The sequence below is a fragment of the Felis catus genome, chromosome C2 (genome assembly GCF_018350175.1).
Source record: "Felis catus isolate Fca126 chromosome C2, F.catus_Fca126_mat1.0, whole genome shotgun sequence".
Lineage (NCBI taxonomy): Eukaryota > Metazoa > Chordata > Mammalia > Carnivora > Felidae > Felis > Felis catus.
The window spans coordinates 74,119,404-74,134,452 of NC_058376.1; the positions used below are offsets into that span (position 1 = coordinate 74,119,404).

General features: G+C 54.2%; 1 protein-coding gene across 2 annotated transcripts; it reads left to right on the plus strand.

The window, feature by feature from the left end:
- Positions 1-322: 322 nt before the first annotated feature.
- On the plus strand, positions 323-9,252 carry CPN2 (carboxypeptidase N subunit 2). Of its 2 annotated transcripts, none has more exons than XM_019839967.2 (2): positions 323-478; positions 7,298-9,252. In XM_019839967.2, exon 2 carries the CDS (start codon positions 7,298-7,300, stop codon positions 8,939-8,941), a length of 1,644 nt encoding a protein of 547 aa, XP_019695526.2. In that variant the 5' UTR covers positions 323-478; the 3' UTR covers positions 8,942-9,252. The 2 variants fall into 2 exon arrangements, with proteins under 2 accessions (XP_019695526.2, XP_003991832.2); XM_003991783.4 differs by having other exon boundaries at positions 326-478; positions 7,295-9,252.
- Positions 9,253-15,049: the final 5,797 nt, after the last annotated feature.

Consider the following 15,049-nt stretch of genomic DNA (forward strand, 5'->3'; position numbering starts at 1 on the left):
TCCTGTCATTGATAGCCCAGCAGATGTCTGTGGCTGGCTGTTTGGCCGAGGTCAGGCTCCCAGCACTGGCCTGGCCCTTCACCAGGAGAAGATGTAGGTGTGGACCCCCGGTCCTAGTCCTCACCTCGGGATAGGCCTATTGGAAACTTTCTAGGGCCTAGTGGATGCCCTGGGGTCCTCCTGCAGGTGCCAGGCCTGGGATCTTAGCCAGATTTTGGCCTCCGTGTGGATCTGTCCATGGAAACAGTTCAGGGTTATTTTGTAATCTTTAGAGGCCTTGTGCCAGATTCTATTCTCCTGTCCTGTGACCCTGGTGACATTCCGGGAACACTTAGGCCACGTGAGGGGAGGAACCACTGCCTGGAACTTTGATCCGCGCTGGCACTGCTGGGTTCATACTGATCACAGACCACACCAGACCCTTCCGCTCCACCGGAAGAGCCAGGGCGGCCGGTGTGCACCTGCTCAGCCCCTCACGGTAGGTCTCCTGGGGTCTGTGGGGACGTGGGAGGAATCTGGCCTCAGTCCCGGCTGTGGGGCACGAGAGGGGAAGGCCACTCTCCCAGGTTTCAGAGCCTGTCCCCAACTCCAGGCAGGCTGCCCTATCCGTGTCCTCTGCCATGGGAGGAGAAGCCCCTGAAGTGCTCAGCCGGGTGCTCAGGTGCTGGCCTGAGGCAAGGCTTTCCTGAGATCAAGGTGACCCGGTCCCTGTGCTCTGGGGGCACATAGTGAACCGTGGGGATAAGCAGACAAGCACATGCCCAGGTTTGTCTGGTTCCAGCCTCACTTATGCCTTGTTAATGTCACCCTGGCATAATTATCCATAGCTCCTGTTTTAGTCCTGGCTTAGTTGATAAAGTCTATAGTCCCTCTAGGAATAAAATACGTATGTAGCTACCTTTTACTGAACATTTACTGTTGCCCAGGTACTGTGTTAAATCCTTTATATTTACTACCTAACTCACGCATTGAATACTAATTTTAACCCCGAGGGACGGGGTTATAATCATGCAGGGGAAAACGGAGGCTGGATGACCTGGCCAAGCCCACACAGCTTGTAGGTAGCAGTGTCAGAATTTGAACCCAGGTCACAGCCCCAGCAGAGCTCAGGTGCCCCCCGGCTCCACTAAGCAGAAGGAACATAAGGCGTGATGTACAGGGTGCCACGAGCCACAGACACTTGTGGTTCAATTCAGCACACAGCACCTCGCCCGGGCTCAGCTCAGTGCTGGGGGCGCTCCGTCAGGCTGGACCCGCTGCAGAGGACAGAAGCCCAGCCCCCTGAGGCTCACAGTCAGATGGCTGCAAGTGATCAGAATTTAGAGCAGAGGAACCCAAGCGTTCCACTGAGGACGGGAATGGCCTGTGGGATCCCCAGGAGATGCAGTCAAGGAGGGCTTCCTGGAGGAGGTGTGACTTGCACGGGCTGGGGGTGCAGGCAGGATGGGGAGTCTTGGGGGCACTCTAAAATGGAAAGGGCTGTAGAAGCAGGAGTTAGAGGTGTCACCCTGTGGAAAGCGTTCGAGGAAACACCGTGCTCAGTTCACAACTTGTCTGATTTCACGAGGCTGGCTATCTTTAAGAACACCATGGCAGCTGGGAGACGGGCTCTTCCAGGCTTTTGCAGTGTAATTGCAAGGAGGGAGAGAAATCAAGGGAGCCCATTATGTGTTTGGAACTGTGCTGTGTGTTTTACAGGATGACCTGAATTTTTATAACTTTTGACCTTATTACAAAAGCCACTGGTTTGTTATATTTTTAGAATGTAAAACATATATGATAAAAGCAAAAGGAAAAAAGTTCTATTTTTCAAAGATTACCCCAGCAAATACTTGGTGTGCAATCTGAACTTTATCTAGGGACCCACGGAGAGTCACTTCATTGACATAAAGATGTGGGTTGAAAGGCGCTGATTCTGAATAACAAAAGAAGCCCCCTATTATCTCTCAGGAAGCTTCAAGGGTTTTTGGAGCTGTGTCAAGAACCAGGATAAGGAGAGCAAATGTATATTTCTTTTTTGTTTTTTAATTTTTATTTATTTTTGAGAGAGAGAGAGAGAGAGACAGAGTGAGAGTAGGGCAGGGGCAGAGAGAGAGAGAGAGGGAGACACGGAATCCGAAGTAGGCTCCCGGCTCTGAGTTGTTAGCACAGAGCCTGACACAGGGCTTGAACTCACAAACCCATGAGATCATGACCTGAGCTGAAGTCAGATGCTCAACTGACTGAGCCACCCAGGTGCCCCCAATTTTTTTAAGTGTATTTTTTTTTTTTTGAGAGAGAGAGAGAGAGAGAGAAACACAAGTGGGGAAGGGGCAGAGAGAGACAGAGACACGGCATCTGAAGCAGGCTCCAGGTTCAGAGCTGTCAGCACAGAGGCCGACCCAGGGCTCGAACCACAAATGTGTATTTCTTATGTCACCATGTCACTTACCTTACGTCATTACCAGTTCTCTTACGTGATTACCGCACTAACTGTAACAAAGCCTTAATTTAGGGAGTAGTGTTATTATCGTGACTGTTCTCAATTTACGAGTGCAGAAACTGTCCCCGAGGGGCCACTCCCCTGCCTGGGACACAGTGGGCAGCAGGGTGGGGAGGGCTGGCTGGCTGGGGTGGAGGCAGGAGCCCAGGAAAGGAGGCTGGGATCCAGGCAGTGGCAGGCGTTCCCCGGGGACCGGGATGAAGCAGTCGGTGGCTCCAACCTCTGAAGCCCCTCTTGCTGCTCTCGGATGCCCTGGGGCCCAAGAGGCAGAAGGCAGCAGACGCCAGTGTCGACATCTCTGAGTATAGCAGCAGTCCGCTGGGGGTTTGGGGCTGGGGCTCTGGGCTCCCGTCGCCCTCTGGAAGGAGTGAGGGTTGGCTTTGTGGTGGATGAGAGACTGGCTTGTGGCACACACAGAAATGTATCAACCCAAAAGCAACTTGAGAAGAGGAAAAAGTTCATCTGCAAGCAGTGAACCGCCCTCCCTGCCCCCGCCAAAGCCAGACTTCCTTGGCTTGCTAAAGGCATGGAACAGTTTTTGCGGGCATTGGCTGGTGTCTGCATCAATGCAGAGGTGGTTTCTCGGATGAGAAGCAGGAATCTTCTGGCTGCCGTCCCACAGTCCCTTCTGGTACCAGGCTCCATGGTGCCTAGGCAGGGGCACTTCCCATCTCCAGAGCCCCCAGTGACCTGCTCTTAAGGGCGGTTGAGGAAGGGGCCCAAGTCCAGGGCATCCTAGGCAGAGCCATCAAAATCTGTGCTCTTCTAAACCAAGGACAAAGCAATTACACGTTTCCCTTGGCTGGGAGGAAAGAGCCAGAAAAAGTGCTACAGAGAGGCATCTCGCTGGTCCATAAATGGGGTGGTTGGACGATCTCATCAGGTTTTCCATAGCTAACTTCTGTGATGACTTCAGAACAAAGCTGGGACTGGCCTGAACTCAGAATAATCAGGGTCATTAATGCTCTGCTGCTGAACGCTCACTGTGGGCAGGGCTCTGGGTTTGTAGCTTTCAACACATTTTCTCATTCAATCCTCAGAACAACTCCATGAGGAAGGTAGTATTGAAGCTTGCTGTTTTGAAGATTAGGACCTTGAAGCACAGAGAGGTTAAGTAATTCAGCCAAGGCCACACAGCTAATGAGGGATGGAGACAGGATTTGAACCCATGCTGTCTGACTCCAGAGCACAAACCCTTAGCCATTCTAGAGTGGTGACAATGAGTCTCGGGCTGAGAGTGGATCGTTTGGAAGTGGTCAGTGTTCCACACCGTCACTGAGTGCTGTCCCCTGCTTCCTCCAACCCCCCCACACCGGGGCTCTTTCTTTCCTGAACTTCAGAGGCCCTGTTCTGGCCCTCTTCCCACCACAACACCTCCAAGGGGTGAGAAGTTTGCAAAACCATAGGGACATAGCCATCCGGAGGCTATGCCCCTATTTTATTTTATTTTATTTTATTTTATTTTATTTTATTTTATATTTTATTATTATTTTCTATTTTTTAGAAAGGGAGGGGAGAGAGTGTGCGTGAAAGCAGATGAAGGGCAGAGGGAGAGAGAATCTCAGACAGGCTCCATGCCCAGCATAGAGCCTGATGCTGGGCTCGATCTCATGACCACGAGATCATGACCTGAGCCGAAATCAACAGTTGGATACGTAACCGACTGAGCCCCCCAGGCCCCCCCAGGGCCCACATTTGAAATCATGCTTCAGGTACCCAGGGGCCAGGGCTCATGTGGGCTGCCTTCCCAGGTCCATTTTCACTACGCTGATTATGTCACGGAAGTGCATGCCCTTAGGGATCTGGGGACAGACAGCACGTGAGGTCCCTTGTATATATTCACTCCAGGGCCTTCATGTCCATACTAGTGGAAGTCTTTCTGGAAACTGCCTTTGAGAACCAAAGACTAAAGGGGTTTGCAAGGAAGGATACTGGCACAGTATGCGTTTTTATGCATTATGGCACGTTTAACATAAAAATTGTTCTCCTCTCTTACTCTCTGGAGGAGAAGCATTCGAGTCTGCTCTCACGGCCTGGCTGATGGTCATTCACTTGGGCTCGAACCATGCTAGGGAAGGGCAAATCTACCTCCCACGCTGCTCATACCAGCGATGAAGCGTTTGGGGCCACAAACCCTAACCAAGTCCACGGTAAGTCAGCACCGTGCTGGACGCTGAGCACAGAGATGAGCAGCCTCATCTCACAAAAAAGGACAGCCATGAAAGGCCACCGTTCTGGAGGGCCCAGCTACCTGTCAAGATGGAGAAGCAACCACCAGGCACCTCATTTCTGGGCTCAAGGAAGTCTTCTGTCAGGATCCCTAGGGGCAGCCTGGGTGGGGGTGGGGCAGTGGCTGCCTCATCCTTCTCCAGAACCTCTGCTTCTTTTTTTTTTTTTTAATTTTTTTTTCAACGTTTATTTTTATTTTTGGGACAGAGAGAGACAGAGCATGAACGGGGGAGGGGCAGAGAGAGAGGGAGACACAGAATCGGAAACAGGCTCCAGGCTCTGAGCCATCAGCCCAGAGCCTGACGCGGGGCTCGAACTCACGGACCGCGAGATCGTGACCTGGCTGAAGTCGGACGCTTAACCGACTGCGCCACCCAGGCGCCCCCAGAACCTCTGCTTCTTATCTGTATCCTATACGTACGACCTCAAGAGAATAAAGTCTTGTGCTCAAGCTGAACTCTGTAACCGCTGGTCTAAGCCTTGTAGCACCAGGGGGCACACGCTTGTCTGATGCTTGTTACTTTCCCGCCTGTGCCTGAGTGGCAGGCAGGCGCAGTTACTCTGTGTCCTTCCCGGCCACCTCCTGTGGCTGACTCAGTGTCTCTCTCTGCAAGCATCAGGGGAGCCTCAAGGGAGGTATGCACTTTCTGTGGGACAAACGGTCCCTTCTCTATTGATTCGGCAGAAAAGTTCCTGGAAAAACTGAGTTATTGAGTGTCTGAATGGGGGGAGGGTATAGGGGGCTTTTGTAAGCACTGTGTTTGCAAACGGAGCCCTTTGGCCAGAAGTGGAATCTTGGGATGGAAGAGGCAGCCAGCAGAGGGCAGCAGAGAAGCAGCCAGCAAAGAGGCCTGTGGGGTCCAGATTCTCCAAAACCAAGCCAATTGTGAGTGCTTACTGGGGACACGTTGTTTCTTTCTGTATTTCTTCCTTCTCCCTTGTCTCTTTTCTTCCTTCCTCTCTCCCTTCCTAACTTCCTTTCTGTCTTTTTTGGTAAAGTCAAATGTATTCTGTCTAAAGGACATTCTGCTCTTCCCACTCTTTCGGTGTTTAAAAGAGTAACGATGTAATGATGAGTAATGATGCAAGGTGGCTTGCAACCTTGAACCATGATTGACACACTTGATTAATTTCTCATTCCATGTTAGACACTGGCCTAAAACTTTTGCTTATTTGTTGTCACTGAGTCCTCGCAATTCCCCTGACATGGTAGGCACTACAGATGAAGTAAGACGCCCACGGTCCCACAGCTAGAATGTGATGGAGCTTGTATTCAAACTCACAGAGCTTGGGCCACTACAAGCCATGGAAACGATGGGTGGGGGGGAGGGGGGCGGGTTGCACACCCCCTAATGGGGCAACAAAACCCCAGTCGGTCTTGTCATGTGGGAATGTGAGCCCACAGCCCCTAAATCATCCTGAAATCTGGACTTTAAAAAAAAAATCTTTTTAAATGTTTATTTATTTATTTTTGAAGGAGAGAAAGAGCGTGAGCAGGGGAGGGGCCGAGAAAGAGAGGGAGACACAGAACCTGAAGCAGGCTCCAGGCTCTGAGCTGTCAGCACAGAGCCTGATGCGGGGCCCGAACCCACGAACTGCGAGATCACGACCCGGGCTGAAGTCAGACGCTTAACCGACCTAGCCAGCCAGGGGCCCCCTGAAATCTGGACTTTTAATGTGAGATTCCTCCATGTTTACATGTTGGCTGATAGTTCACATACAAAACAGACTGAACCCTAAAACACACTTATGACCCGCAGTGCCAATCCAATCCTGTGGTTGGATGCTGGCATTTAACATTTTTTTTTTAGTTAGCTAAAAACTCAGTCCTCTTCCCTTGAGAACAGAAACCTACTGGTCTGTGGAATCCCTGCAGCGGGGACCCTCTTTGTCCACACAATGTTGGAGAGTTCCAGGGGCTCCGAGGTGGGGGGCACAGGCAGGGGGGCAGGAGAGCACTGGGCAGCCGTAGTGAGGAGCAGGGATCATTCGAGGTAAGAACCTGTCTTGTCCCTTCTGCTGCTCTCACCCTCAGCGGATGCACAGGAGCAGACGCTGAAATCTCCTCATAATTAGGGTCCGAAATGTGCTGAGGTCTGAAAGCTCAGGAAGAGTTACGGTTTAAAGATTTCCAACTCACTGATAATCTGCCCATATTTGACCCATGACCTTAAAAAATTCCGTGGGCAAAAATACCCATGCTCTCCTTACACCCTGTCTTTCATGCCTTTTTATCCCATGTCCGCCCTTTCTCTCATCTGGAAAGAGCATGGGAAATCCCAGAGGCCTGGGTCGCCGTCCTGCCACTAACCTGCAGGGTGACTGGGCACAGGCCACATGACACCCACAGTGTCAGGAGGTCAGAATGCTGGTCCTGCTGACCTCACGAGGCTGCCGGAGGCAGTATGGGAACAACCACTGAAAACACAAACGGCTGCCCCAACGGGTGGCCTCCCTGACAGCTGATCCCCGTCCCTGTCCCTCCCACCCCCCGGGTCTTCTGGCTGACCCAGAGGTGCGCTGGCCACCGTGCTGCACTACCCTTAAGGCGTCACTTCTGTTTTCTCTTCCCACTGGGGTCAGGAGATGCTGCCCAGAGCCTGGCTACCCTGGGCCTGCCTCCTGCTCCTGGCCAGGCACGCCCAGCCCTGCCCAGAGGGGTGTGACTGCTTCATCGGGGAGGTGTTCTGCTCCGATGAGGGGCTGGCTGCCATCCCGCCAGACCTCCCACCACACGCCACAGACGTCATCTTCGTAGAGACCTCGTTCGCCACGGTGGGAGCTGGGGCCTTCAGCGGCAGCCCCAACCTGACCAAGGTGGTCTTCCTCAACACGCAGCTCCGCCACTTGGGGCCGGACGCCTTCGGGGGGCTGCCCAGGCTCCAGGACCTGGAGATCACTGGCAGCGCCTTCTCCAACCTCAGCACCGACACCTTCTCCAACCTGACCTCGCTGGGCAAGTTCACCCTCAACTTCAACATGCTGGAGGCCCTGCCCGATGGCCTCTTCCACCAAATGGGCGCCCTGGAGTCTCTCCAGCTGCAAGGCAACCGGCTCCAGAGCCTGCCCGGGAGGCTCTTCCGGCCCCTGGCCCGTCTGAAGACCCTCAACCTTGCTCAGAACCTGCTGGCCCAGCTGCCCGAGGAGCTGTTCGACCCCCTCGGCAGCCTGCAGACCCTGAGGCTCAGCAGCAACGCGCTCTCCAGCCTGCCCCAGGGCGTGTTTGACAAACTGGGCTGCCTCCGGGAGCTCTTCCTGGACGGCAACTCCATCTCCGAGCTGCCGCCCACGGTGCTTTCGGGGCTCTTCCGTCTGGAGAAGCTGTGGCTGCAGCACAACACCATCAGGCACCTGCCGGGCTCCGTCTTCTCCTCCCTGGGCCGCCTGACCTTCCTGAACTTGCAGGGGAACGCGCTGCGGACGCTGCCCGCCGGCCTCTTCGCTCACACCCCCGCCCTGGTCAGCCTGTCTCTGTCCTACAACCAGCTGGAGGCTGTCGGCGAGGGCACCTTTGCCAACCTGTCCAGCCTCAGTTCCCTCACGCTCTCGCACAACGCCATCGCCTGTCTCCCCGCCGGCGTCTTCAGAGACCTGGAGGGGCTGGTCAAGCTCTACCTGGGCAGCAACAACCTGACAGCCTTGCACCCAGCCGTCTTCCAGAACCTGTCCAAGCTTGAGCTGCTCAGTCTCTCCAGGAACCTGCTGACCACGCTCCCCGAGGGCATCTTTGACACCAACTACAACCTGTTCAACCTGGCCCTGCACGGCAACCCCTGGCAGTGTGACTGCCACCTGGCTTACCTCTTCAGCTGGCTGAACCAGTACAGCGACCGGCTCTTCAACATCCAGACCTACTGTGCGGGCCCCGCCTACCTGAAGGGCCAGGTGTTGCCCGCCCTAAAGGAGGAACAGCTGGTGTGTCCCGTCACCCGGGACCGCTTGGGCATCCAGGCCCCGAGGATGGAGGACAGGGAGCCCGGGGAAAGCTGGGATCTGGTAGCAGAGGAGAGGGCAGCCGGGAGCCGGTGCACCTACAGCAACCCCGAGGGCACCGTGGTGCTCGCTTGCGACGAGACCCGGTGTCGCTGGCTGAACATCCAGCTGTCCCCGAGGCAGGGGTCGGGCTTCCCGGGACTGACCCACAATGCCAGTCAGGAGTGGGACCTGAGGTCGAGCTGTGGCTCCGTGAGGCTCACTGTGTCTATCGAGGCTCGGCCCGGGGGAGACTAAGTATAGGGTCACCGAGCCGGGAGCCTGCATGGATGACCCCCGGGGCCTGACCAGGCGGGAGGTGGGGGCGGAGGGGGAGCTGGTGCTTTGCTTTTTCAGAGGGACGGAGCTACATCTCCAAGGGAGAGGAGGCCACGCGGCCAGCTCCACCAGCCAGGGTCCCTTCGTCGTCGTCCTCCTCTTCCATGATTACCACCCCAGCTCAGAGGCTGAGCGACCTGGCCGAGACCTGCCTCGGCCTTCCTCAAGCTTTGCAAAGCAGCCGTTAAAGCTGCACCACGGTCTGGAGAATAAAAGAACATTCTCCCTGGTGTTTCTTGATCCTCTAATACCCATCTCACTCTCATCCTGCCCTGAGGTTCCGGAACCTCCAGTCCCCGTCCACAGCACGGGAGCTACCCTCTTTGGACATCCAGATGTCCAAAGGCCAGATGTCCCTTTCCATCTCTCTCCCTGGAAATTTGTTTTTCATTGACACTGAGGAAAACAAAGGAGGTGATAGAAGCGGGAGTGACCGGAAGGTTTAGGGGCAGAGGTGTGACTGCTGTGCGGGGCACTTGTGTCATTAGGGGCCACGTCTGCCAGCATGGCCGGGAGAAACCAGGATGAATCGTGCCTCAGGAGAGCAGACACGAGCTGTCTGGCTCTCCCCACACCAAGCCCGCTGCCCCTCACGTCCAGCAGACGACGGGGCTGCTCCTTGAGGAGGAAGGGAGGAGGGGGCATGAACTGGGTGGCCTGGCACGGAGGTGCTTCGGTTCTTAGCTTTCTGATGGCATCTGACGCCGTGGGCCACTCGCTCACTGCAGTGCTTCTCTGGTTTGCTTATAGCCCTGGCCACTCTTCAGCCTCCCGGCCACCTCTTCCATGCTGCTGCCCTGACGGTCAGCCTCCCTGAGGAATCTCATGCATGTCCCTGGGGTCCGATGCATGATGACCCAAATCTTCATCCCGGTCTCCCGTCCTTCTGGCCCCCTGACGAGATATCATACTTCCCATGTACAATCATGCAGCCACAAACACGTGTAGACCAAACCCCTGTCCCCAGTTCCTCCCGGATTCCCATGGAGCAGATTGCCAAGGCCAGGGGCCGAGCGTGTTCTCCAGTCTCTGCTCGGCCTTGATCCCCACGGCCTACCAGTTGGTGGATGCCCATGAGTACCCCTCTCGCCTCCCCCATTCCCAGCCCAGGGAACCACAGTGCAGCGTCTTACCTGGTTCTCTGTGTGTAGTGCGGATGGGTCTGAGAGAACCGCTCGGTGGGGGAGGGAGAAATGAATCTGACGTATGGCAGGCCCTCCAGGAACCCACTTGAGGTCTGGTGGGAGAGATCAGACGAGGGGGCATGTGAGTGGAGTGACTCCCAGCTTTCTCTCCTGGGTGGCGGGGAGGACAGTGAAACCATTAACCAAGGACAGGAACAGATTTGGGGGACGGGAGGAGCAAGAGGTCAGTTGCAGACAAGGAAGTGGAATTCCTCCTTCATGTCCAGGGATGCCCTTTTAAAAAACGTGCTTCCGGGGTGCCTGGGTGGCTCAGTTGGTTGAGGGTCCGACTTCAGCTCAGGTCACGATCTCACGGTCCGTGAGTTCGAGCCCCGCGTCAGGCTCTGGGCTGATGGCTCAGAGCCTGGAGCCTGCTTCCGATTCTGTGTCTCCCTCTCTCTCTGCCCCTCCCCCGTTCATGCTCTGTCTCTCTCTGTCTCAAAAATAAATAAATGTTAAAAAAAAATTAAAAAAAAAAAACGTGCTTCCTGGGGCACCTGGGTGTCTCAGTCGGTTAAGCATCCAACTCTGGATTTCGGCTCTGGTCATGATCTCGCAGTTTGTGGGATCAAGTCCTGCATCGGGCTCTGTGCTGACAGTGCAGAGCTTGCTTGGGATTCTTTCTCTCTCCCTCTCTCTCTGCCCCTTATCAGGGGCTTCTCATGCCTTCTCTCAACACAAATAAATAAACTTAAAAAAAATTAAATAAAAAAACCCCCACACTTCCTGAGGCTCAGATCAAAATCACAATAGATTCTAAGGTGATGGAAGATAGAGTTCAGCAGATTTGCCAGAGAAACAGACTCTCTCCCAAATTTACCGGGTTCAGTTCCCAGAAACATTTGGTTTCATAATCTCAATCGGTCCTCCAAGGCTGGGGAACCCTGCCATCCCAGAAAGGCTGAAGCCCTGGGTGTCTGAGAGCCGGGTAACACCAGCCCCAGGCTGCTGGCACAGCCCAGGCTGGAGGCCTGGCTGCCTTAGGCTGCTGGCGGCCATCAGGGGGTGACACTATTTGGGTAAAGCATCGTCACACCTAGCCTATCTGGTGCTTCACGAATCTCCATCCAATGAATGAGCTACAGCCCAGGGTCCAAACTGTCATGCGTCGACGGCCAGGGATAAAGGAACAAAATAATCAAGCGGACATTTCTCTTAATTATATTTTCCCCCAAACTAGAACTCTTTATTCAATTAAAGTATAATCACTTCTGTCTGTGCTGAATGATGCTGGGGAAAGAGCACTGGCTGGCGGCCAGGGGCTGTGCGGTCTGGGCAATCTGCTTGCTCCCCCTCCTGGCTGTGTGACTGACCCCAGATGCACTGTGTTCTTTCGGATAGGACTGCTGGATTCTGCAAATAAACACATAAACCTAAACATGTTGCGTGGGACCTACTTATACTACAGAACAACTGGTAGTTTATCTGGAATCCAAATTTAACTGGGTATCCAGTGTTTTATCTGGCGACCCAACCACATGATGAATGTCGGGAAAACAGTGGGGCAGAGGTGGTGGGGAGCGGATGGTTCTCCTCAGGGCCAGAGGGAGGCCGGGGCTGAGTCTGCAGTGGTAGGAGTCCTGACCACTGACCACAGGACCTTGCCGGGAAGCAGGAGGTGGGAGCTTCCCTCCAGCTCAGACGGGGGGAAGCAGAGAAGAGGCTGCTGCATGTAAAAATATTTCATAGGGTTTCTTTTTTCTCGTTGGTGTTTTTTTTATTTCACCATCCTCCTGCCCCCCGTAGATTTTGAACAAACAAGCTGGATGCATGCTGCCTTGTTTTCCTGAAGTACAGGAATGGCTAAGTCGTCCCAAAGCACCTCCTTCCAACAGGCGGGGCCCCTCGCCCTGCTGTCTTGAACCTTCCACAGTTCGGTGGTTCCCTGCCATTTGCTCGCAGTGTACTCTTGGGCAAGTTACCATAGCTCTCTGTGCCTCAGTTTCCTCATCCATCCTGTTTATCACCGGCACAGTGCTATTATTGGTGAAGAGAAAATAAATGCATTCATGTAAGGTGGCCAGAGCAACGACACGTGGGCTCCCAGAATGCTATCTGTTATTTCTAGAGAAGTGTGGTGGGTGTGGCAGGAGGCAAGAACTGGCCAACCTGTTTCCACTGGTGTTTCTGGGAGGCCATTAAAATTGCTGTCTGCATGTGGAAATTGTATTGTTTGGGAGGACCGGAGAAGCCGTTGACAAACTGTGCATACTTGCCGGGGACTCTGGAAAGCTGGACAGCAATGCCAAAGATCAGACAGTTTAGCACAGTGTAAGCCCAAGTTCTTTCCCACCCTGTGTTTTCAACCTGCCTCCACGTCCCCATCTGCAGACTTTTCCACCTTCCACGAACGGCACACGGGCCGATTCGGCGTCCCAGGGCGCCCCCTTGTGGCACACTGGAGGAACGGCTCTCCTCGCGGGGCCTAACGAAGCGGCGCGGGCGCTGCGCTGTCCGCTGCGAGAGACAGAGGGGCACATTGACTCGGTGGCGCGGGGGCCGTTCCCGGGCAGGCGGACGGAGCTGCCGAGGCGTCTGTCTCCTGCAACTCTGGGCAAGGGCCAGGCCGCTCGGTGCCCGCGCCCGAGGGGCGTCCGGACACGCTGGGGCGTTCTCGTTTGCCCCAGGGAGGCTGCGTGTCCCTCACCGTGGGACAGCCCCGCGCGACAGGGAGTGGTCACGCGTCGCCCACGACTTGCCAGCGGGCTGCCAGGCACTGCTGTGGGTGAAATCCTGTAGGGGTCTCCGCCCGTCATTGACCCTGTCACAGGTGAACACAAAGTCGTCCTCCCTGATGGGACACTTCTGGTTTCCCGGGACGGCACCTTGGCATACACGTGCTGGGAAGACGGCTTTTTCTTTGCAGTTTTACCAGAGGTGTTCAGCAGTTTGGAAAATCTTACCCCCTTGGCGAGGCTTACCCCGTATTTTCAAGAAGACAACTACAAACAGAAAGCAAGTTCTCTTAAATTGATCCTTTGCTCAGTATCTAGTAGGCAAAAGCTGCTGACTGCTTCATCAGATCTCGAGTGAGGTCTTACTGAGGCATTTGCATATGGAAATGAATATTCTGTTATCCTAAACTACCTTTTACTTCTAATTGGTTGCTGTTAGGACACTTAATTTTTAAATTCTCTACCCGATCTGATTATAATTGTCCCTTCCTTCCTCCACCCTTTTGTTCTATTCCGGCCCCTCTTCTGGAAACACCCTCACAAGACACACCCAGAAGGAATGTTTTACCAGCTCTCTGGACGTTCTCAAGCCCAGTCAAGGTGACCCATGAAATGAACCGTCACAGTCTTTACTGATTTGGATTATTTCCCGGCGCTTTTCCCCTTATGAGGTGGAGGTCCCGGGTCCCTGCCTGCGGCTCCCCCTTCCCTCCCTATGGGAGAGCACCGCTCATTTCCACGTTACCAGAGAGGCTTTGTAAATGGGAATAGAGATTGAGTCGGGTGTGGAGGGAGAGAAAAGATTAGGGACAGTAACCAGGGGCTTTGTGCACACATGTTCTCTTCAGATGGGTGTGTGGAGGGTCCAACCTTCTGCCCCTGCCCTCCCGGGTCTGCCCACCTGGCCTGGAGGGTGGTGGGTCCCCCGGGAACAGGGCCCGGGCCAGAGTCGAAACTCTCAGCCTTGGGGCGGGGGGGCAGCTAGACTCCTGGGCCACAGCTGATGTGCACGTCTCTTTTCCCACCCACGAGAGCAGGCATGTGACTTCTCGGGAGAGGAGAAGGGGCCTCTGGCTTAGAGTCGGAGGCCAGACGGGGAGATCTGTATTCAATCCCTGGACTGAATTCATTTTTGTTCTCAAATCTGTGTGTCAGCCACTATTCTTTGTGTACGATATTGTTTTGACATCTGTGAAGCTGGCGAACTGGCGAAGTCTCCCAGAGTTTTGAAAATTGGATCTATGAGATGAGCATATCCTAATAAATGGCAAGCCAAAAGCCGTAGGGCCTTTGTGATAAGTATTATTAGACCCACTGCGTTTGCCCACAAACACATCCCGTATTTAGATTGAAATAGGAGAAGTCATTCATGCAAAATTTCACTACCCAACTACTACACTCTCCAAGTTAGAGCTCCAAACCAGGAAAAAAATGAAAACATCTCCCAAGCAGCGAAAAGAAGTTTCCAATGCCTTAGATGAAAGCTTGTGAGTTGCTCAAAGGAACATTCCTCCACTCAGAGTCCGTTCACTTTTATGTCAGACACAAATCTATCAAGTTTGGTCATATGGCTTCCAGACTGTGGTAGATTAAAGGCAAAAATCACAAACAGGGAGGAGGGTGGAGGTCCTGCTGGAGACTTGCAACAAAGAAAGAGGTGGAAACATGGCAAAAATCAGACACAAACTCCCAAAGAGCACCAGCCCGGGCTGTTTAGCGGAGGGCACCTCCCGAGCTCCCGAGGCAACACATCACTCCAGCACAGAGCTGGGGGTAAATAATGAACTGAGGCGGGTGGCCATGACCCTGAGCTGCCCGGGAAAAGTGGACATTAGGAAGAATATGGTTTTGGTTTGCGTGCTCATGAAAGCAGAACTTGGGGCAAGAACTTGGATGTAGTTTGATGGGGAGGGAATCCCAGGAAGCAGCACCATTACAGAAGGACAAACCACACAAGGATGTTCTGTGGACGCTGCTGTTGCCCACGGGGCTCAAGTCCCTAAGGACCTGCCTGAGAAGCACCCAGAAGGTCCTGGAGCTGCCCTTACTCGCCCCTCACCTACCCCCAGCTTCCCTTCATCCCCACTTCTGGAAGTGGCCCTGGGGAAGGCCAAGGGGCAGAGAGACAGCGACGGCCAGTTTTGAGGCGGGCAGCTCCCACGCGCCCA

Excerpts from the sequence above, each read along its gene's own strand:
- CPN2 (XM_019839967.2), top strand. The coding sequence starts at position 7,298 with ATGCTGCCCAGAGCCTGGCTACCCTGGGCCTGCCTCCTGCTCCTGGCC.